This window comes from Eschrichtius robustus, chromosome 6, assembly GCF_028021215.1.
Source record: "Eschrichtius robustus isolate mEscRob2 chromosome 6, mEscRob2.pri, whole genome shotgun sequence".
Classification (NCBI taxonomy): Eukaryota; Metazoa; Chordata; class Mammalia; order Artiodactyla; family Eschrichtiidae; genus Eschrichtius; species Eschrichtius robustus.
Window position 1 is genome coordinate 12,717,744 of NC_090829.1, and position 22,544 is coordinate 12,740,287.

At 38.7% G+C, this 22,544-nt stretch overlaps 1 protein-coding gene across 5 annotated transcripts in view; it reads left to right on the forward strand.

Annotated features, from left to right (window-relative positions):
• The window catches only part of ATP2C1 (ATPase secretory pathway Ca2+ transporting 1), a 104,505-nt gene extending 91,590 nt beyond the window's left edge, over positions 1-12,915 (forward strand). For all 5 annotated transcript variants that reach the window (XM_068545903.1, XM_068545900.1, XM_068545902.1 and 2 more), the window contains 8 exons: positions 3,658-3,708; positions 4,641-4,807; positions 6,098-6,166; positions 6,796-6,912; positions 7,722-7,869; positions 8,401-8,496; positions 9,964-10,105; positions 10,960-12,915. In XM_068545903.1, the coding sequence (XP_068402004.1) occupies positions 3,658-3,708; positions 4,641-4,807; positions 6,098-6,166; positions 6,796-6,912; positions 7,722-7,869; positions 8,401-8,496; positions 9,964-10,105; positions 10,960-11,090 (921 nt within the window). In that variant the 3' untranslated portion in view covers positions 11,091-12,915. The remainder of the gene's footprint in view (positions 1-3,657; positions 3,709-4,640; positions 4,808-6,097; positions 6,167-6,795; positions 6,913-7,721; positions 7,870-8,400; positions 8,497-9,963; positions 10,106-10,959) is intronic.
• Positions 12,916-22,544: the final 9,629 nt, after the last annotated feature.

The window sequence follows — 22,544 nt, forward strand, 5'->3', positions numbered from 1 at the left end:
CTTTTGTATATAAGTTCATTTGTATCACTTTGATGGTTTTTTTTGTTTGTTTTTTAGATTCCACACATAAGCAATATCATGTGATATTTGTCTCCCTCCATGTGGCTGCAAATGGCATGATTTCATTCTTTCTTATGGTTGATAATGTTCCATTATATATATATACCACATCTTCTTTATCCATTCATTTGTCGCTGGACATTTAGGTTGCTTCCATGCCTTGGCTATTATGAATAGTGCTGCAGTGAACATTAGGGTACATGTATCTTTCCGAATTACAGTTTTCTCTGGATACGTGCCCAGGAGTGGGATTACAGGATCATATGGTAGCTCTGTTTTTAGTTTTTTAAGGAATCTTCATACTGTTCTCCATAGTGGCTGCACCGATTTACATTCCCCCCAACAGTGTAGGAGGGTTCCTTTCTCTCCACACCCTCTCTGGCATTTATTATTTGTAGACTTCCTAATGATGGCCATCCTGACTGGTGTGAGATGATACCTCGTTGTAGTTTTGATTTGCATTTCTCTAATAATTAGCAATGTTGAGCATCTTTTCATGTGCCTTTTGACCATCTGTATGTTTAGTACTTTTTAAAGACATGCTAAAGAGTTTCCAAATGGAGTTTGAACCTTTTTAAAGGAAGAATGCTTTCCACATATGAGTTATGTGATTCATGGTACCTAGAGGAACTAAGGGTAATCAGTAATGTGATAGTACAGTTAAACTGAATTTTTTTACCTAAGAAAATAATCCTCTTTTGTTTTAGACCTCTATTAAAATTGGGAGAGAACTTGGGAATAGTCTTTATGATGGTCCTAAGATTCAGTCATTTATTCATTCATTTTACATGTGTTTATAGAGCACTGGAGGTACAGGGCCAAAATCTCTGCCTCATGGAGCTTATAGTCTAAGATAAGACTCATGTGGAGTATGACATTGCACAGAGTAAAAATTCTACTTAAAGCACCAGGATTAGCAGGTCATTCTTTTTGGTTGAGTAAAAATATTGAAATTTAGTGACACAAAATTATGGCCTGAAGAAATTAGGTATTAGAAAAAAACACAGAAGTGTCTAAAAGTTGAACTATATCATTTTATCACAGAGCTGGGACTAAACTTGGGGGTAACTGAAAACTCCTCTGTTAATAATCTTTTCATCTTTATGTCTTTCTCCACCTAAAAAGGGGGGAATATACTGGTTTAAGATAAGCACACAATACAATCACTGTAGTATGGGAGCAGGAGGGGAGAGCACTGACAAAAGCAGGGAAGAGAGAGGATGAGATCTTTAGACAGCATGCCTAGGAAAGGCATCACTGAGAAGGTCCTGTGTGATGAAAGGGGCAGGCTGTGTAATATCCGAGGGAACACAAGGGCAGAGGCCTCAAGGGAAGTGTGCTTGGCATGTTTCAGGAACTGTGAGGCGGCCAGTGTAGTACAGTGGGGAGAGAAGACTAACCGGGGAGCATGCACTTCATGTGGGGCTTGGTGGACAGTAAAAGACTTGGGCACCATTCAGTTGTCCTGAGAGGGACAGGAGGTTTTTGGAGGGCTTTCAGCAGAGGACAGTGTGGTTTGACTTATGTTTTTAAGCCCGCGTGTTGGCATTGGGTTTCGATGTTTGAGTAAGGAGGTTGAAGTGTGGATATATTTGAGGATGGGGCCAAACTGCGTGTGGCATGTGGGAGAAGAGGAGGAATCAGGGTGGCTCCCCAGATTTAGAGCCTGAGCCATTGCAAGAGTGCACTTGCCATTGGCAGAGGATGTGAGGGAGCATGTGTTTGGGGAAGTAACAGGGGTTCTGTTTGGGATGTTTAAGTCTGAGATGGGATGTCCAAGAGCAAATGTGGAGTAGGTAGGTGGATTAGTTTTATCAATCTGGATTTCAGAAGAGACAAAAAGGCATATAAATAAAAGCCAGATTTCTAAGGTGGGATGAGATCCCCTAGGGAGAGACCTCTTATATTATAAAGAGCCCAAGAACTGAGTTCTAGAACACTCCAACGTGTAGACTTCAGGGAGGCCTGGGGGAACCTGCACAAGAGGAGCCGCTGGAGAGGTAGGAGGAGGAGCAGGAGAGTGTAGGGTGGTCCTGAAGCCAGGAGAAGAGGGCGCCTCTGGAGGAGGGAGTAATCGGCTGCGTGCGGGATTAAGTCACGTGAGAGGTGGCACTGGTGTCAGCAATGCGGGGAGTCTTTGGTGCTCTTGATTAGAGCTTTCAGTGCAGGGGTGGGGGTAGCAGCCTAATTAGGAGGGATTCAGGAGAGAGTGGAAGAGAGAGATGGGAGACAGCAGTACAGGCAGCTCCCTAGAGGAGTTTCGCTTATAAGGAGAAGGGGAAAGGAGGGTAGCAGCTGAGATAGGAAGGGAAGTTTTTGGTTTTGTTTTTCTTTAAATGGAAGGAATAACGGCATGTTTGTATAATGATGGTAAAGGTGCAGCAGCAAGGGAAAAATTTTGATACAAGGGGGGGAGAATTTCTGATTGGTAAGAAGGTGGGATATTTGACCTGCACTAGAAACATATTCACCTTGTTCATTTGTAGTAAAAGGAGAGAAGGAGGGATACTGTCTGGATACAGCTACTGGATGGTGGGAGTTGTGGAAGTTTTCTCCTGACTCTGTTTTCTTTGAAGCAGGAAACAAGGTTGTCAGCTGAGAGTGAGGCTGGGGAAGGGGATAAATTGGAAGCATGAGGAGAGAAAACTAGTGTGGACCCGTCCTCTAGGAGAGTAGGAAAGAGAACGGTGGGTTACGTGGGTATTAAGGTCACCTGGCTCGGGGGTGTTGGAAAGACTGATGGGAGGCAGTGGTTACAGATTCCTGTGAAACATGGAGGGTGGCCTCGGGAGCAGTGACTGACCACAGGGAGTGAAGTACAGTCTTCTGTGACGTTCAGAACCGAGGATGTGTGACTGAAGAAGGGAATGGAGGGCACCTGCCCCCTCTGTGCTCTGCTGGTGGTGCTATTGGAGAGGACTGTGGGAACAGTCCCTGTCTTGTGGATAAATTAGGTTAGAGCAGTGTGGGTAAGAGTGGAGGGCCAGGGGATTTGTCGATGACTGGGGCACAGTGGGAGGGTTTCAGGAGACCAGGAGATGGGATCAGGAAAAGGGATTAAATATATTCTTTGGAGAGAGAAGATGGTATAAGCAGGTGGAGACGCAGTGGAGGAGAGAGAGCCTGATGGATTAACCTGAGTAGAAGAGCATGCGCAGACACTTCATAGTGCTTAACAAAAAAAGGCTCGAGGGACGTTGAGAAGCAGCTGTTCTTTAAATCTCCTGAAGACAGGACAAAGGGAAGAGGCCATTTTAGTTGTGTCAGTGTCGAGGAAGCCGATGCAGGAGAGTTTTTCCTTTATCTGTCTCTGAACGTTTCAAGAATAAGGCTGTTTTCTCTTCAGAGCTTAAACATAATGGGATAAACTGGGTAAATTGTTTAGATTGTGTATTTCTTATAGTACCTAAAAATTTGAAATGACCCTGTCAAATGAGTGTCCTGACAAATGTATGGCATATTCTTAAGTTTGATCTCTGTGGCAAAATACAGACAGTTTAAATTGATAAGTTAAAAAATATTCTTAGTTATAAGTGCATAGGTTATTCTGATATTTCTTAATGTTGAAGATTTTTAGTGTGTCCCGTGTTTTAACAGGTTGCGGTATTTTACAGAGCTAGTCCAAGGCACAAGATGAAAATTATTAAGGTGGGTGTCTAAGAATCACACTGTTTTATCTCTGTATCCAAAATGCTACTGCTTGTCTTTCATTATGTTTGCATTACTACTGCGAATATTGATAGAGCATTAAAGTCAGAAGTATTGTGAAGCAAAACGGGTGGTTTTTTAAAGCCTGAGATGGAAACATTAATAGAGAATTTAGTTTGCAGAGGAAGATGTAGAAGAAAACTTTAAGGAAATATCTGCAAATACAACCTTCTTTAAACATTTGAATAATGTAGAAATATGTTCTGACAGGAGGCTATAGCCAAATCATCCCGGTGTGAATAGGAATAATTACTTAGAAACTGAATAAGCACAGCAAGAAAAAAATGTTTTGAGAGTGTGAACAGTGTTTAAAGGGCTGTGATTATTTATCTTAGTCAAATACATACAAAGCAGCTGACATGGTGCCATCAGTTCATGGACTTACTAATCACAGTAGTGCTCCATGGTACTGAGGTCACGGTTTCTCGGCCTTGGCACTGTGACACTGTGGGCTGGATAATTCTTCATTGTGAGGGGCTGTCCTGTGTGTTGTAAGTTTAGCAGCATCCCCGGCTCCTGTCCTTTAGATGCCAGTAGCATCCCTGAAGTCATGACAATCAGAAATGTCTCCAGACATTGCCAGATGTCCCCTGGGAGACAAAATTTCCCTGAGAACAACTGTGTAATTGACTCTTCATCAGGCTTCACACACAGAATTTTCACACATGGAAATATTAATGGCAGCTTTTTCTAAGCTTTATCTTAAGACCTCCATATATTTATTGAAGTTTATTGAAAAAGTGATTGTTTTATTTCCAGTCTTTAATTATGTGAGAAAGAAAAAGAGAGAGGATTTGTTTATCCCCTTATCTGTGTGGAAGCAACATTTTAATCAGAACTCCTCCCTCCCGCTTCTCCCCTCCCGCCCCCAGTCTCTGCAGAAGAACGGGTCGGTTGTGGCCATGACAGGAGATGGAGTAAATGATGCAGTCGCTCTGAAGGCTGCAGACATTGGAGTTGCAATGGGTCAGACTGGCACAGATGTTTGCAAAGAGGCAGCAGACATGATCCTGGTGGATGATGATTTCCAAACCATCATGTAAGTTTTCCTTCAATGAATGCACATCGCAGAGTCTCCTCCCATCCTTTCTTGCACCCCATTCATAGAAAAGAGTTTAGCAGTTTTAGACATTGGATAAACTAAACTTTTTTACTAGATTAATTAATCTTATTTTGTGTACTAGTGTGTAGTTTGGGGGAAAATTATTTGTATGGAATGGACATAATAAATGGCAGGGCTATTCATTTAAGAAATAATACTGAGTACCAGCCAAGTGTCGCATTTCCTGGCCACTAGTGTTGTGATACAGCAGTGAACCTTCATGTGGCCTTTATTCTAGTTAAATTCAGGCTCACAGGAATAAGCATGTGCCTGGCCTTACAGTAAGTATTATAAATAAAGATCCCATCCATATCTGTTTCCTTATGTCAGGAATTGTTCATGTTACTAATGATGCAATTTATCATTTGAATAGATTTGTTTGATCCACAGTTTCTAATTGCTTTAAGATTCTTCTGCAGTACCTGCTGGTTGTTTCACAGTGTTCAGGTGGAGGTAATCACCTCTTGAATGATCTAAGTCTTAGTTCAGTGATGCCCTGTGTGCCTCATTAACCCATTGTGGCCTCAAGTGGAGCATGTGGGCCCTCAGGACCCAGAATTGCTAGGCTCTTAAAAAGATATAAGATACTTAATTTCCATTCTTAGAATTGTATAAAAATCTTGGAAGATAGGGCAATATGTTTATAAAACACATATTTTCCTAGGTTGAGCAAAATGAATGAGAGAATTTACGTGAATCTTTGTAAAGCATATTCTTTTTATAATTCTGGTACAACATATCTCTAATTGTGTGTAGGAGCAACAGATGGCTTAAATTCTATAAGTTTTATATGTCTCATTGCCATTTAATTTCTGACCTACATTAAATTAACCCCTTACCATGCATGCATCTTGTATCTTGAAGAAAAATAAACTTGGAGGGGTAAAGAAGATCATTATTTTAGTGTTATAAATGTGTATTATTGTCTCTTGTGTAGAAACACAAGATGTGATTTTAATGTTGAAATGTCTTTTTAAGAATAAAAATTACTGTGTTGTGAAATTAGTTCGGGTAGAGTGTAGCAGGCCAGACTTCAATTACTTGCCACAGTAGTGTTTCCTTTTTTTTTTTCTAGTTTTAATTATGTGAAGAAAATAATAGATTCTCTTATTGATGTATGTGTTTTATTAGTTGGAAATTTGTTTTCAAAATTAGTTCCACAGTATTGACGTATCCTCATTTTTCTGTGATAATATTTTCTCACCTAATTTTATTTTTAACTTTCAGGTCTGCAATTGAGGAGGGTAAAGGGATTTATAATAACATTAAAAATTTTGTTAGATTCCAGCTGAGCACGTAAGTTGTAAGAAGTTGTGACAAACTTATGGGTCTTACAGATAAATTATTTGCAAAGTAGAATTCAAGCAGAATGCCCACAAGCTTCTGGGCTCTATTTTTGAGGGTTGTTCGTATGTAAAAGTTTTCCAGTGTGAAAATTGAATTCTGTCCTAAATTTAAAAATGGCATGATAAAGAGGTTCTAAATGTGATAATTATTTGTCTTATCATCATCAAAATATATAAACCTTTGTGGCTTATTTAATAGCTCCTGAAATAACTAAGAAAGGGGTGTCAAATTTTAATGTTTCTTCTTGGTATATTTTTCCAAAAGTAGAAGGGCTTTTCTGTAGTCAAAAAACAGTTACAAAAATATCATTGAAACTATTAACTGTTATCTGAACTCAATTTAAAAAAATTCTTCCTCTATTTGAAAGTCCTTTATTAAAATGCTGTGGATCATAAGGGTTAACTCTTAGCTTCAAAATATTCACGCTAATGAAGCAGTAGCTTACTTGGAAATACGGGCTTCCTTTAAAAGAACAGTAGTAACATGAGAGTTTTAAATGCTAAGACAGTGATTTCATAAAATTAGCAATAATTATACTATGCTGACACATTTTTTAAAATGACTCTTTCTTTCGATAGGAGTATAGCAGCGTTAACTTTAATCTCACTGGCTACATTAATGAACTTTCCCAATCCTCTCAATGCCATGCAGATTTTGTGGATCAATATTATTATGGATGGACCTCCAGCTCAGAGGTGAGAGTTTTCTCATGTAAATTAGAAAGACAAGGATGGCATGCTATCCTGATAATTAAACTCTTAAGACTTCATCACGGATAGCGTTGGAAATCTCTGCAGCATCGTGTTTGTTATAAATTGTGTGATGTGAGCATATCATTTATTCTCTTGGAGTGCTCATTCATGCATTATGATCTGAGCTTTTAGGCTGTCAGATGCCCAGCCTTAAGTTGAGAACAGAGGAGGGAACAGTTGCAGTCCCCGTCCTCGAAGTAAGCTTTTTGTTTCTTAGAATAGGTTGTAATGGAGAAATCTCTGGCTTTAGTGCTGTTACCAAGGTTCTGTTGTCAGTCTTAGAGACTTTGGGAAAGTATTGAAGGACCTAAGCATCTAAGTATCTTCTTGTATAATAATGGGGCCCTAGATGTTGCTTTCCCAACACAGAGTGATACATGTCAGTGACCATTACAACAAATTATCCTAGTTGAAACTTCCTTGCATGAAAGATAGTTCAAAGTCCAGTTGGTAGGTCATATACTTCAGGCCATATTTGGAATAAGTAAAGCTATATGTAAATGAAATTGGGCAATTTTTTGAATTTGATTGTCAGTCCCCTCCCAAACTGTGCCAAGTAAACAAAAAAGGAAAGAGTGATAAAACTTTGGTTATTTTCAAGTGATCATAGCCAAGGTTTTCTTCATGATTCAACATTTTGTTTCCAAAAGAAGACATTTCGTCTCCGGGATAATTGAGGTCAATGAAGTTGTGAATGTAATAAATCCAAATCTTACTTAAAACTTTAATTCACTTTTCTGTTTGTTTTGAAGCCTTGGAGTAGAACCAGTGGATAAAGATGTCATTCGTAAACCTCCACGCAACTGGAAGGACAGCATTTTGACCAAAAACCTGATACTTAAAATACTTGTTTCCTCAATAATCATTGTTTGTGGGACTTTGTTTGTCTTCTGGCGGGAGGTATACTCACTGGATAAGCTGCTTTATTAATATTCATTCTGTACAGTAGGACTCGGTTATTTTTGTGTATTAAGCAGAAGGCTGGAAGTTAGGAGAGCTTTTTCAAAAATAGAATAAAAACATTTAAAAATAGTTTGATTTCAGTATTTATGGGTTAATAGAATTCCTGATTTATATATTAGAGTTATTTAAATCTGCAGGGAAGTATCAGATACAATAAAAATTAACATGAAAATTTGGGAAGAAGGTAGAAAATCTGAGTCTTTAATATAGCTACTTTCATGTCATCAAAAAAAGTTCTTTTAATATCCAGTTTATGGTTTGGGAAAAGACTTTTTACTTTATGTAGACTACAGCTATTCATTAGATGACTTATTTAAATGGCGTGTGGGAAATTTAGGTTGCTTATATGTTTTATATCTTAAACTAAAGCTATTTCATTCTGAGAGGAAGAAAATATTAACCCTTTAAAAGCATGTAGTATTTGTTCATTAAATTCAGCCAGCTGAAAATCTTCTTTCCTCTCGACAGCTGCGAGACAATGTGATAACACCTCGGGATACAACAATGACCTTCACATGCTTTGTGTTTTTTGACATGTTCAATGCACTAAGTTCCAGATCCCAGGTATGCTTAGGTGATCTTAGCTGACTAATCCAATTGGATAGGGTACTCTCTAGTTGTAAGTGGGCAGGGTTTTTAGCTTTGCTTGCTTTTGTAGCCATGGTTACAGCCCCGGATATAGCCTTCCTACAAACATGTGCCTCCAAAATGTGTCCTAAGAGGGATGGGGCATTTGGGGAGATAAGCCTTAACTTTGGCTAGGACATCAAAGTAAATCACAGGTGTCATCACCTGATTTTTCTTCTTTTCATTTTCTTATTATCTGTAGCTATATGATAGGTTCAAGTTAACATTATCTGAGGATAGGACAAAGCTCATGGCTTCTGCTAAGATGGTATTAGCCTCATTATAGAAGCAAGTATTGTTAGAAGTCCAGGAACAGTTTTGTGCATATTAACTTTTTCTCATTATTTCCATCAGTGTGTCAAAGCTTAGGACATTTAAAATTTTCTTTTCTTCCCATGCTTTATCTTAAGGTGGATTGCCTTCTCTCTCTTTTTTTTTTAAAATTAATTTATTTATCCTTGGCTGAGTTGGGTCCCCGTTGCTGCGCGTGGGCTTTCTCTAGTTGCGGCGAGTGGGGGCTACTCTCGGTTATGGTGCGCGGGCTTCTCACTGCGGTGGCTTCTCCCGTTGCGGAGCACAGGCTCTAGGCATGCAGGCTCAGTAGTTGTGGCTCACGGGCTCTAGAGCGCAGGCTCAGTAGTTGCGCACGGGCCTAGTTGCTCCGCGGCATGTGGGAACCTCCTAGACCAGGGCTCGAACCCGTGTCCCCTGCGTTGGCAGGCGGATTCTTAACCACTGCGCCACCAGGGAAGCCCTGGATTACCTTCTCTTGATTGAAATGCTTTGTTAGAAAATAATGGGCTAGAACCTAATGGTACTTTTTCAGAGCATGTTGTTCTTGGAAACTAGCTACATTTGAGGCCTGACTGTTCATTTCAATTTAAGAGCACCATATAAATCCTTAACTATATCTATTACCATTCACCGTGCTAGAACTTTCCAAGTACAGTGAATTGTCATTAACTTAGACTAATTTTTGAAGAAGCTTTAGTATTTGGTTTTTGTTTTATGAAAGGCATTTTTACTTTTTCACTACACACGTAACTAAGTCCATTCTTCGAGAAAGGTTTTTAGATTATGTACCTTAATGAATGATAGAAATGATTTAGCAAAATTATCATATACAAATAAAGTTTCTTATGCTTTGGAGGACTAAAGGAAGTTTCTGTGGTCTTTATTTTTTTAATAGCATCACTCTTAAAGCCCTTGATGAAGAGAAGCTGCTTTAAAATTTACCCTATTCCATCTAAATTATTCCAAAATAATAGTTAAAATTTAGAGATTTCATGGTACTACTATTGTAGAATTCAGTCCAGCTTACTAAAAACTGGAGGTGAGTGTAATAATAAAGAAGTTGTTTCTGTGACCAAGGAGTAATAACTGAACTCTGTGCTCTGCCAACAGACCAAATCTGTGTTTGAGATCGGACTCTGCAGTAATAAAATGTTTTGCTACGCAGTTCTTGGATCCATCATGGGACAGTTATTAGTTATTTACTTTCCTCCACTTCAGAAAGTTTTTCAGACCGAGAGCCTAAGTATACTGGGTAAGGGAAATGTTATCTTTATAATTTACATATTATAAATGAGTTGTATTTTCTCATGCATTTGTTCTAAGAAGAATTTTCTTTTAAAAAGTGAAATAAGTGGCTTGCTTTGAAAAATGTGTGTGCTCTGTTTTCTCATTTGGAAATGTTTAGGGGAGTCACTCTCCCAACTCTAGGTTTTAAACTTTTTTTGTAATTTTTTTCTTGTTAATTTTTTGTAGGTTGTCACTTGTCAAAATCATATTTGGTGATTCTGAAAGATAGCAAATCAAAACGTGTTACAGAGTAATTGTAGTTTATAACTTTTTAATCTTGTATGAAGAAAAAACTAGATTTAAGCTCACTGAAAACCAAATGGCTCTTCTTTAAAATTACCATTTTGATTGTTAAACTAACATTTGCCTATTCTTATTTGCTAATTTGCACATTCTTATTTTATGAAATAGCCCTAATAGCAGAGAGTTTTATTAAGCTGATGTGAAGACAGTCATTATTCTTTCACAGACTGTGCATTAAATGCATCACCATACAGTACATTTAAAAGTTAATCTTCCTATGTAAGTGTGAGAACGGACGCATTTTATGATAATGCTAGTTCTAATTCTTGGGTTTTTAAAGGTAATTTGGATATTTATGAATCACTGTATTTTTCTGCTGTAAGTTAAAGTTTACCTTAGAGTTGAACTAGTTTAATTTCAAGATTTTAATTTCAGGCCGATTGTGGCTACTTTGTGGAATGGTTGAGAAATAATGTATTTTAAAAGCTGTGGTAAAATGCTAGAAAAACATAAGTTATTAAGCTCTGCAACTGTAAGTTTAAAGAATTGTAAAACCCAACTTACTTTCTCTTGCAGATTTGCTGTTTCTTCTGGGTCTCACCTCGTCAGTGTGCATAGTGGCAGAAATTATCAAGAAGGTTGAAAGGAGCAGGGAGAAGATCCAGAAGCCTGTTAGCTCGACATCGTCGTCTTTTCTTGAAGTATGATGCATATTGCATTCTTTTATTTGCAAACTAGGAATTGCAGTCTGAGGATCATTTAGAAGGGCAAGTTCAAGAGGATAATGAAGATTTGAGAACTTTTGAACTTTTTATTGACTAAAAATGAGTGTTGAAGACTTGATTTGAGACTTTAACCTGCTGACAGTCCCAAATGAAATTATGCAACTTTGATAACATATTCCTTGATTGAAATTGGCTTTTGCGATTGAGTGGAACTTCGTAAAGTGTATGGGCAGTTATTTAATTTAAAAAAGAAGCAAAACCTGAACCACCTTCTGCACTTAAAGAGGTCTAACAGTTCAAATATACAATCTATCCTAGATAAATATGATTTTTTTTTTAATTTTTAAATATTGTACTATTTATGGTGGTGGGGCTTTCTTACTAATACACAAATAAATTTAATCATTTCAAAGGCATTCTGTTTGGTTTAGAAGTTGATTCCCAGGAGTGCCATATTTCAGCTACTGTATTTCCTTTTCCTGCAGTGTAAGCAGCTCAGCTACCTTGTGTTACCATTTTTGTATCTCAAGTTTTTTGCACAGGATGTGACCACTGTCAGATCACTGTTCTTTTCTTTCTTTTTGTGATTGAAAAGCCTATACTGCAATTTGAAGTAAATGTTTGCTTTTCTTAGTAAGTGTAAATGGTTGCCTTTTTCTTCTTCTTTTGTTTTTTGGTATGAGTCTTTGGTCTAGCACAATTAATACAGGGCTGTGGAGTGGCATTCTAGGGTAGGGTAGCCATGTCTGTAATTAACACTTAGTCATGGAGTCAAAAAAATTTAAGACTGGTTGGGCTGATATTTATAGCAGATTATGTTAATGTGTTATGCCTTCTTTTAGAGTTAAATATCAATACATACTTTGTCAAGTATCACCTTGACAAAGTCATCTCCTAAATATAAATCTAAGTACCTCACCTGAATATCTGAATTTTACTACTTCTTAATGTCTTTTTATGTGTACTTTAAAAAAATCTTTCTTATGAAGTATAGAGTGGTAAACTTAAAGAATAAAAAAGCCCCAAACCTAAACGATGGTTTATGAAGCAGAGTATAAGTGGAAGATTCTGTGCTGACCTTTACTCTTTGTGTATCTGCAGCTTTGGGGCCTAGGTTGCAGCACAGCCCGGAGCCTGCCCCTCTCCTGCTTCCACCATTGTCCTCTGCCTTGTTCTGCTTCACTGGGCGTGCTAGAGAAATAGATAGATTTTCTCCTGGAATGCCATCAGTTTTTGTAATAGCTGGATGAGGTATAGGTAATTTGTTTTGAGTGTGTGGCAAATTTGGGCCAGAAATTCAAAATTAGAAATACATTTTCCTGTTGAATATTTCTCTCTGAAACAGAAACGGGTCTCAAATTCTTACATGTTTAATTCTTCCTGAAGTCACTGAATTTTGCATTTTATAATTATTCTTAATTTTTTAAACTGTGAGGATAAATCGCTCTCTAGTTTTTATCAGCAATATTAAACTGCACTGTTAGCACTGCAGTACTGTTGTGAACGATAGGAAAGATACCTATTCTTTGAGTCTTGTTACTGAAACAGTTTAATATAAGGACCTGAGATATCTGCAGTGTATTCTGCTTTACTCTTTAAGGCTAGTCAAATGTACATGGAAACCATTGTCTAATCAACTTTATCTTTAATGATGGTGATGTATCATATCTAAGTTTTGTAATGAGTTTTCTTCTCTGTTACAAGGACTTGAAATATGAAGTGCACGTCAATCTTTTGCTTTGCATTTTACGTTCAGAGTATGACTCATATGAAATAAATGTGCCTATCTTATTGTTCAGATTTTAAACCTTCCCCCAGAATGATTTATTTTCATAAGTTAATGTTCTTCCAGTTGGGACTGTTAACATTAAAATCATATGGATGTTGAAGATACAGAAATTAGGCAGTACTCACAGTACATTGAATCTGTGATTTAAAAAGAAGTGAAATGTACGATTCAGATATACTACATCTGTATAACAGATTTCCCATAGTAAAACAACAAATTAGGGTCTGTGTATGTATTTTACATAGCATACTATCAGAATTAGCATGGATAATTCAAATGCGCTAGTATCTAAATTTTAAATTTTTCCCCATTTCCTGGCCCTGGGACTTGCTAGAGTCCCTAACAATACTAACTTATGTGATTTTTCCCTGTTAGACTACCTCATGAAGTTTTTTTGACTTCAAAGTGATTAAATATCAGGGAAGAAAAGGAGCTTTAATTGACCAACTAGGTAGATAATCCTCAAATGATTCAAACTGGCGGCAGAGGAACAAGGCTTAGCATGTTCTGTCAGATTTTTGCTGGGCATTGCATGACCCAGAAATGGAACAGCCTGAAACCAGGCAACCTAAAAAACCTACCCCCTCAGGACACAGACTTCATTTAATAGCAGTAACCACACCCACAAGGATAAAACACATTTTTTACCTTTCATACCCATGCAAGGTACATCTTTTACATGGGTAATCTTTGTGAAGTCATTTCAAGTTTTGATCTCTTTCATATAGTACCTAAGTAAAGTGAGCACTGGCCATATAACAGCTTCTCAGTGAAATGAATTGGTGGCAAACAATAAATATAAGATCTAAGAACCTTAATTAGCTTTACCTTGCTTTCTGCCTTTGTCACTTGGCAATTCATGTGCATTTTACTTCTACGTATGACTCACTCAATTTAAATGGATGAATTAATTGTCATTTCAGTAAACTTTTCTTTAGTACCTAGAATGTACTAGGAATAGAAAGGTGGTGGCATCCCTGCCCTTCAAGAGCTCATGGGCTGGGTTAGCTGAGGATATAACTGTTAACAGGCTGTCTGTTGAAAGTTAGTAGTGGTCTTTGCACATTTATTTTAAAAATACACATACAGTAAAATGAATCCAGCACTCATTTTACTGGAAGTTTCCCTTGAGATTGGCATTTGGAAATCTTTGAAATGCCTTTTTCGATTAAGCTGCAATCTGAACAGTAGCTGATTTGCATACTAAAACACGGTGTGGATAAATGTTAATCCTAACTGGTATGGGACTAGACAGACAGATTATCCTGATAATTAAGCTTCCTTGAGATCAGTTAGCACTTGGTATGACTATTAACTCTTGTTGGGTTTCGGGGTTTGGTTTTCAGAGTTAGTTATTGTTAATAATGGATAATGGTTAACCAATCCTTGATATTAATGTAGGTATAATAGTCTGCAAATATTTTGGTAGGTTTAGATTTGGGAAGTTCTCAGTCTTAACTCTGGAAACCAAAGTGAAATATATGTGGTACAGTGGTAAGTGCTGCCCCAAGTGCTACAGTAGCCAAAGGAGAGAAATAACTTCATAGGAGGAGGTTGTCAAATTTCCTAGAACTAGTGGCATCCGAATCAAGCCTTAAGTTGAGAATCTCCAGCTGAGAACAGCAGGATATTGTAACCAAACAGCATAGCCTCTGCAGAGGTGTTGGTGGGGTCTGGAAGGAACAGGTGAAAACCACAGGAGTCTGGGGCTAGGGCAAGGAGAGTATATATAATGTGAGGGCTGGACAGATAGGCAGGAGCCTAGTGGTGAAGGTAAAGACATTTGGCTTGGAGCCTGCTGTAGGATTTCAGACTGTGGTAAGAGTTTGGATTTTTGTCTTGTAACATGCTGGTGGAAGCTCAGAGGGTGGACTGTAAGGACAAAACAGAGAGACTGATTAGAGAATTGTAGAAGCTTAAGAGGTAGAGGGACTAACTGAGTTGTGGCAGTTAGTATGGAGAGAAAAACTGGAATTTCTGCCTTCTAAGAGAGAGCATTGACATGACCCGATGGGAGGAGAGGAAGATACTGCAGCTTCTGGCTTTCTGGCTTGGCTACTAGAGCTGCTGGAAGAATTACCAGAGCCAAGCAGCTTTTAGTGGGACACAGGTCAATCTGAAGTGTGAAGTTTGTGATGTCCTTTCCCAGTGGATATGTTGGATGAGGTTTCTAGCATAGAATGAATTAAAGCCATGGCTGACTCATTATGAGGTAGTTAGAAAATATGAATAATTTCTTGTTACAAGCACCGATTTTTTTTATTTTTGATAAAAGTAAAGCAGTAAATGAATGTAAACTCAGCTTTGACAGAGTAAGATTTTTTAAAAAGTAATTTCTTTAGTATAGTTATTAAGAATTTATGGTAGGCAAGTAGAAAACAATGTTTTTTTTTGGTTTCCATTTTACGCATAATTCTTCCTTGGATCTTTCTAGCCTCATATCTCACACATGATGTTCCAACACAATCCACTTACTGGTCTTTTTGGACAGTATTCCTTCAACTTGAAATACTTTTTCCTCTGTTTCAATTTGAGAATCAGAGTTTTTACCTGTTCTTCAAAGCCCAGCTGAAGAGCCAACCAGGATGGCCTTTCCAGATAGCTCTAAAGGTGTGTGTGTGTGGTGCAGTTTCTTGTAAATACTGTTAAGAATAAATGCAGCCATAAGTTTGGGCATAAAATTGTGGGATTTTATTTTTTAGAAAGCATTAAAATTTTAAGTCCAAGCCATGTAAGTGATAAATCTGGACAAGAAATTTGCTATAATCTTCTCTTTTCACTCAAAATAAGTTTAGGTGGTGAAGTTTGGGTAGGATGAATATTTTGAGGCTTTAGTTTTGATCCTTTGTAAGTTCTTCTCTGATCTAGACCTGCCAGCGTTCCCGTGTACATGTGAGTGTGGGGCCTTCCTCTGTCTGCTCTGGTCTAGGTAGGCAGTGTTTCCTGTGCAGATCACGGGGCCCACCAGGCTCTGCCGTTCCACTCCCTTTGTGTTCAAGTCTAGCCAAATTGACAGATACCCTGGCAAAGGCTCCATGTCTGCAGTGGCGCCATGGCTGTCAGCCTGGCTGAACTGCCTTCACGCACCAATCCAGGTCACACCAGTATTTCTTCAGCAGTAATTGCACTGCTCTACTTAGGTAGATAGAAACCACCTCTCACAGTATTAAGAGCACACAGTGCCAGAAATTGGGCACATTGTTCTACATGACCATAGAGGTCCATTTTTGTTTTCTGAGTGTTTCCAGTTTTTGAACTCAAACAAAATATGCTCTTTGATACAGGTTTTTTTTTTTTAATACCAATTCACTCAACTATATTAAAAGCAATTTTCTATTAAGGCTTTCCCTGTGATAAGTATAGTTAGAAGTGACAATTTGGTGTCATCTATGGTCATAAATAAAATACCATAATGCCTTGACCATTTGCTCTTTTTCATCAAGTCTGCATCTTAAAAGCCAATATGAAACAACTTGTGAGTCTCACAAAATACTGTCTGTGAGCAGTATATAGCAGGCCCCAACCAAATGGCAGAAAAATGTATGCTTGATAGGAAAAACATGAAAAACTTTATATTTAAGCATTGTTAGATCAATTTTAGGGAGTTATAAATGAGTATGTCTTCATGGTCCTTTCTCATATTCATCCATATAGTCGCATAATAAGACTGCATTAGAATTTATAAGCATCTTTCTTCATGGAACAGGTCTAGATAGCCCATGAATTAGTTGGAGGTGTTACAAGTTAGGGAAACAGCTTATTTTAATACCTTCCTAACTTACCCACGTGGGGCTGTTGATTTAGTTTTGGGGATGACAGACTACTGCCCACAAGTTTTATTGGAACACAAGTACACACATTCACTTCCATATTGCTACCACTGCGTTCACGCTGGGGTTTTACAGAAAAAAGTTGCCTACTCATAGATATTCACAAAGAGCAGAATAGGCCTATGCATTGCATTCAGTGGACCAGAAAGGAAGTGGCATCAATTTTCTCTACCGTCCAGTCTCCCAACAGGATATTCTCTCTGGGATGGAAGCCACTGATACCAGATCAGCTGTCAGAGACTCAGTCTGTTCTCAGAACATCATCAACACGAAGGACATGCCAGCTGTTGTCTGTCCCACCTCATCACCAAGGCTCCCTCTTCTTACAGTGGGTGGGGTGTTCTGATCTGTTGTCCCATCTGAGTTGTGCTCAACACACACCACACACCACACACACAAACTCACCTAAGTTTCTACTGCAGAGTCTGCTCTTCTCTGATCCACCTGCCCCTCCCACCCCCTCAGATGGACAGGAGAAGTGGGGGCTTCCCTCTCATCAGTTGCTTTTTCCTAACACACAGAAACAGGCGTCGTCGTTTGTGCAGGCTTACTATCAGTCCAGTCTTAGGGAAGAAGAACAGAACCTTCTAAACCAGAACATATTTGCACAGTATTTATATTTCTAAGGTAAAGTTATGACAGTATTTCTTAGTGAATTCCCCTTGGCTGTCCGACTTATCAAAATAGCTTTACAGAATGAATTATGGTTATTATACATAACAGGGTCAGTTTCTTTAGTTTGTTTAAAAAAAAAAACAAACACAACTTGCATAAATCTGGGAGCTTGAAGGGCTACAGTGCTTTGTGATTGGGAACTTGGATTTGTGGATGTCACCATTCCCAGATTTCAATACCAAAGACCCCCCTGCCCACCATTTTTACCTCGTTTTCCTTAGTTTTGGGGGGCAAGACAAGGGAACCTCAGAAGATTGCTCCCTTGATGCCAACCTTCCTAGAGTCTTCAACTATACAAACATTTCTCTGACTATAACAGTACAATATACTCATTGGAGATATTTGTAAATAGAGGAATAGAAAAGGAAAACATTTCATAATCTCAACACCCAAAGACTAATCTAGGCTCCAGACATATATCCAGCTGCCTAGCAGCTATTTCTCCGCACTTAAGCGCCTAAAAGCTGTGTTTAACATATCCCCAACAGAACCCCCTGGTTTCCTCATTTCCCAGCTACACACCATCCTACACAAATGAATGACAACTGAATAGGAAATCTGAAAACAGAGGGTTCTTTCCAGTCTTTTAATGAAAGCATAAAATGCTGTTGTTACAGCAATTTTAGCAATAATTTGTAGTGTTTCTCATTGGTATGTTTATAAACCCTATTTTTTTTAGAGTAATGTTAATATGTATTTACTCAAAGGCTTCCACGTCAGAGCAAGTTCACCTTAATAGGTAGATTAATCCACATCCTCCATTATGAAATAAATAGAGCTCATTACTGTGTATCCATGACAGCAAGCATTGAGACACTGAAGAGTAGACTTGTATTTCCTGTCAACATCCTTTGATTTAGTCCCCTGTTAAGAGGAAGACACATGAACCAGACACAGGAAGATACGGGGGGAGTGATGGCTGGATATACACATGGAAGGTTTTCAAGAAGAACCAGCACTTCAGTTAATCCAAGAAGTGCTAATTATATGTATCAACACACCTGGAAAGTCTTCCTAATCTTGTGTGCTAGCTCATGCGATGGTATTGGGTTGGCCAGAAAGTTTGGGGCCAACCCAATATAATGTTTTCACAGAGTCAAATGATTCAGTCTCATAAAGTATCAAAAATCCAGAATTGAAATATTCTGATTGTTTTGTTTCATTTTGTTTTGTGCAAAAACATTCCTAGGTATTCCTTGATCCTGATGACAGTGGGTTACATTGTACACAGAAATCTCCAAGTATCTCCTAAAGTGGTAATGAGAAAATTTCTCACAATATGTATGATTTAGCTGTTTTAACCAAAGATTTAGCTATATTAACCAAATACCTAAAATGTTACCTATACTAGTTAGGAATAAAAGTGATTGCATGTGGGGGAATTCCCTGGTGACCCAGTGGTTAGGACTCAGCACTTTTACTGTTGTGACCTGGGTTCAGTCCCTGGTTGGGGAACTAAGATCCTGCAAGCTGCATAGCAAGGCCAAAAAACAAAAAACAAAAACAGGTGATTGCATGTGCATTGCAACATGTGACATTTCTCTCCCTGAACACTGTTCATGTGACATTTCTCTCCCTGAACACTGAATCCAGTGAAACTAGCTGGAACACTTTTCCATGTATTACCTCTTCATTTCTTTCTCCCATTATAACAGACTGGTATGCTGCCTGAGGGAAGTCCATGCCTTTGAAGTTTAAAACGTTCTTCCTCAGCATGAGGTTCTCATCTTAGAATTTTTACAGCTGGATGGGCTTGAATTTTAGCATTATTCAGACCTGGAAAGAAATGCCAGAGCAACGTATCCTGTATGGCCCAGAAAGCTGTTGCTTCAAGTGGAGAGGCATCTTTTTAATACATCTGTCCAAAAGAAATAATAGTATTTCATTTCAAAGTGATACAAATACAGAATCATTTCTAGCTGCCTTGACTGAAACGCACCAATGAAAGACATTATGAGATAAATACCGAGTACCCCACAAACACTGCACTAAGAATACAAGGTCACTATGTCTGGAGTCAGATACTAGTGAAAGTTTGTCCTCTTAGAGAAGTGGAATTATTTCTCCTGGTCTTGGGAGTGACTGCTTGCTGGATGCTGCTTGGGTTCATGGTGTGCCAACCAGCCAAACAGCATGTGCTAGAGAGCAAGCAGTGCCCGGTGAACTCTGGAAACCTCACTACTGGGGAGACCGTGTTTGGTTTCCTTAGGGTTATGGGGTAGGGCCAGGATATAGCCCTTGCAGCTGCAGGAAGAGGTAATACCTGCTCTTAATTTTCTCCTGTCTCTAACATATCCCAAACTCTTTCAAACTGGGTTTAAAAACACTACAGAAAATTCCTTGATAACAAGAAAAAAGGACAAGAGGGGCAAAATGCTCACATAGGGCTAGTTCCTTCTGGTCTTTATTTATTGTTTCCTGAGGTTGAGCTTGGCTGCCTATTCACACTCTTCTGGCACTTCTCTGCTTTTCAGTGTGGCTTCAGCCTGGCAACTCTGCTGAAGCTGCTTTAATGTTCTCACATTCTTGCCCTTCTCATCTCGGCCATATTTAATAGTGTTGACCTGCTTTGCCTCTGCAAAATTCTGCCATGAGCTCTGGCAGCCACTGGTCTCATGGTGCCTTATGTTTCTGCCCAGCACCCCCACTTCTCCCAGATCCCTTGCTTTGCTCTTGGCTTTCATGTGTGGATGTAACAACGACTGTCATCTATGGCATGTTTTTAGTGCCAGCGACTGTTCTAAGTAACTTAAAATACATGTCATTTTATCCTTAGACAACAACTTGAATTATCCTGATCCCTATTTTACAGATAGATTCATTTATTTTATGCACAAAGGAAAAGATAATTGTAAGATCTTTCTAGCTATAGAGGTCTTTATCTTCTAAAACTATAATTAATTTGAATTAGAAATCCAAATTCAAATACAGAAATTAATTTGAATTCTTTTGTGTCATAATTATTATGAAAGGCCTTTAGAATTTATATTTATAGGATATACATATTCAACTTTCCAGGTCCAGGTATCTCAAAAAGGACTTGTACAAATAAAAGTTTAATCACAGCTAAACAGAAGATTACATTATAGTGTTCTTCTCTCTCCAACTTTATTCCTAAAATTTATTGATCTTCAGTGTCCAGAGTTCTTTTTGTTACTTAAATTGCTAATTGAAGACTTAACATCCCCAAAGACTCAGGTGAGATTTCATTAGCTAGAACTGAATCAGAAAGAACAAGGTTTAAAGACTTGATTAAAAAACGAAACAGGTTTTCCAAGTTGGGACGTTCTACACACGTGCCCCTACTGCCTCCTGTACCTCATCCGAATCACATCCCTGTCTCTTAAAGCCAAGCTCAGAAGCCATGTCTGAGAATCCTCTGATTTAGCCTCCTTGTCCTTGTGACTGCTGTCTCCTGATTGTAGCCTTCAGTCTGCAGTTTGCCATTTGCACCTGACGGATTGCATCATAAAATGTTCTCTCGTTATTTCGTTGTTTTACCTCCCCAAACAGCTTACACAAGCATGACTTTTGGGGGTTGGGTACTATGTCCTATTTCTTTGGTAAACCCCCTCAGATGTCCTATGGAGTACTTGCAACCTGTCGCTTAATATATACAGGAGAAGATATATACCGGGGTAGGTAACTTTCCTGAATTCTCAGAGAGTAAGAGTTAATGGACATTCGATTTTAACTCCTTTACTGCAAAGCTGGGTAGTTTCAAGTGAATGGCCCTGCCCGATTCCAACAGTTAGAGAAAGGAACCTGTTTTCTTATGTCTACTGAAGGAAGGCCCCTTGGCTTGAAATATTTCCTGTTAATGAAAGAAAAAGGTGAATGATATAATTCAACTGACTTTAAATTCTATAGCCCTACACTCTTCAGTCTGGTGCCTATCAAACCAGTCACTTGGCAAAGTGGAACTGGGAAGGAATAGTTTTTCATGCAAGGTTGGTGATTTTAAAAAGCAGTGTGGATGAGCCAGGAAATGGGCCACTCATACTGGTATAACTTCCAGATTGGTCCCCAGCTCCAGGAATCAAGGAAGACAATTTTGATATTACAAAGATCTTACATGCTTATAGTTCCCATTAGATCCATTATTTGCTTGAAAAATACATGTCTTCTTAAAAATCGATGCATATGACTGCTCTTTTCTTGATTCTTCTGGGAATAACCATCTCTTTAGAGACGAAAACAACCTTACTCTGGAGCCCCATGCACTCTTAAACAAAAATTTCCTTATTTCAAATACTCTTATTTGAAACAGAAGCCAGTTTTAGGGTTGAAAACTTTAGGAGCCTGTGAGATTTTGTTTTTGCCTTTTGTAAATGGCTAAAAAGCCAGTTAGCCCTTGGGAGGGGTGGGCTTAGGTGTGGCTGATGCTGGTGGGCTTACTTCCTCTGAGAGTGTTGGTACCTCTAGGGAAGTGCAGAGAACTGCTTACCAGACGTTAATAACTGAACACAGGCCTGCTCAAAAAGCTGAAAACCACATTTAGCTGCTGATGGAATATATCAGTGAGAGAGTAAAGAAAGGAACACAATTTGTATGAATACATAAAAAAATGAAGGTTGGAGTGTACTTTCAGATCTTCAGATCTTGCCCAAATATATTCATTCCACTTGCTTTTCTATTTTCAAGTTCTTTATTTGGAACTGGCCGTGCCTTCACAGTTCTGTAACAGGTGTTTGTAATGTTAGTAGCCTCCAGTGTGTTCCAGAGCAGTGCCATTTCAAAGTCTTGACTGCAGTCCACAGTAAGAAATAACACTTTGCACAACCATCTAATCTATGAAATGCATATCTGATATATTCCATTTAAAAATGCTGGTTATGCCATTAATTGCACATCCCATTAATGGGATGCTGTTTCTTCTTTTGTTGGGACCATTACAGTTTCAATTCCTGTTCTAAAAACTGGAGCACATAGGGCTTCCCTTGTGGCGCAGTGGTTAAGAATCCGCCTGCCAATGCAGGGGACACGGGTTCGAGCCCTGGTCCAGGAAGATCCCACATGCCATGGAGCAACTAAGCCTGTGCGTCACAACTACTGAGCCTGCGCTCTGGAGCCCGCATGCCACAACTACTGAGCCCGTGTGCCACAACTACTGAAGCCCATGCACCTAGAGCCCGTGCTCCA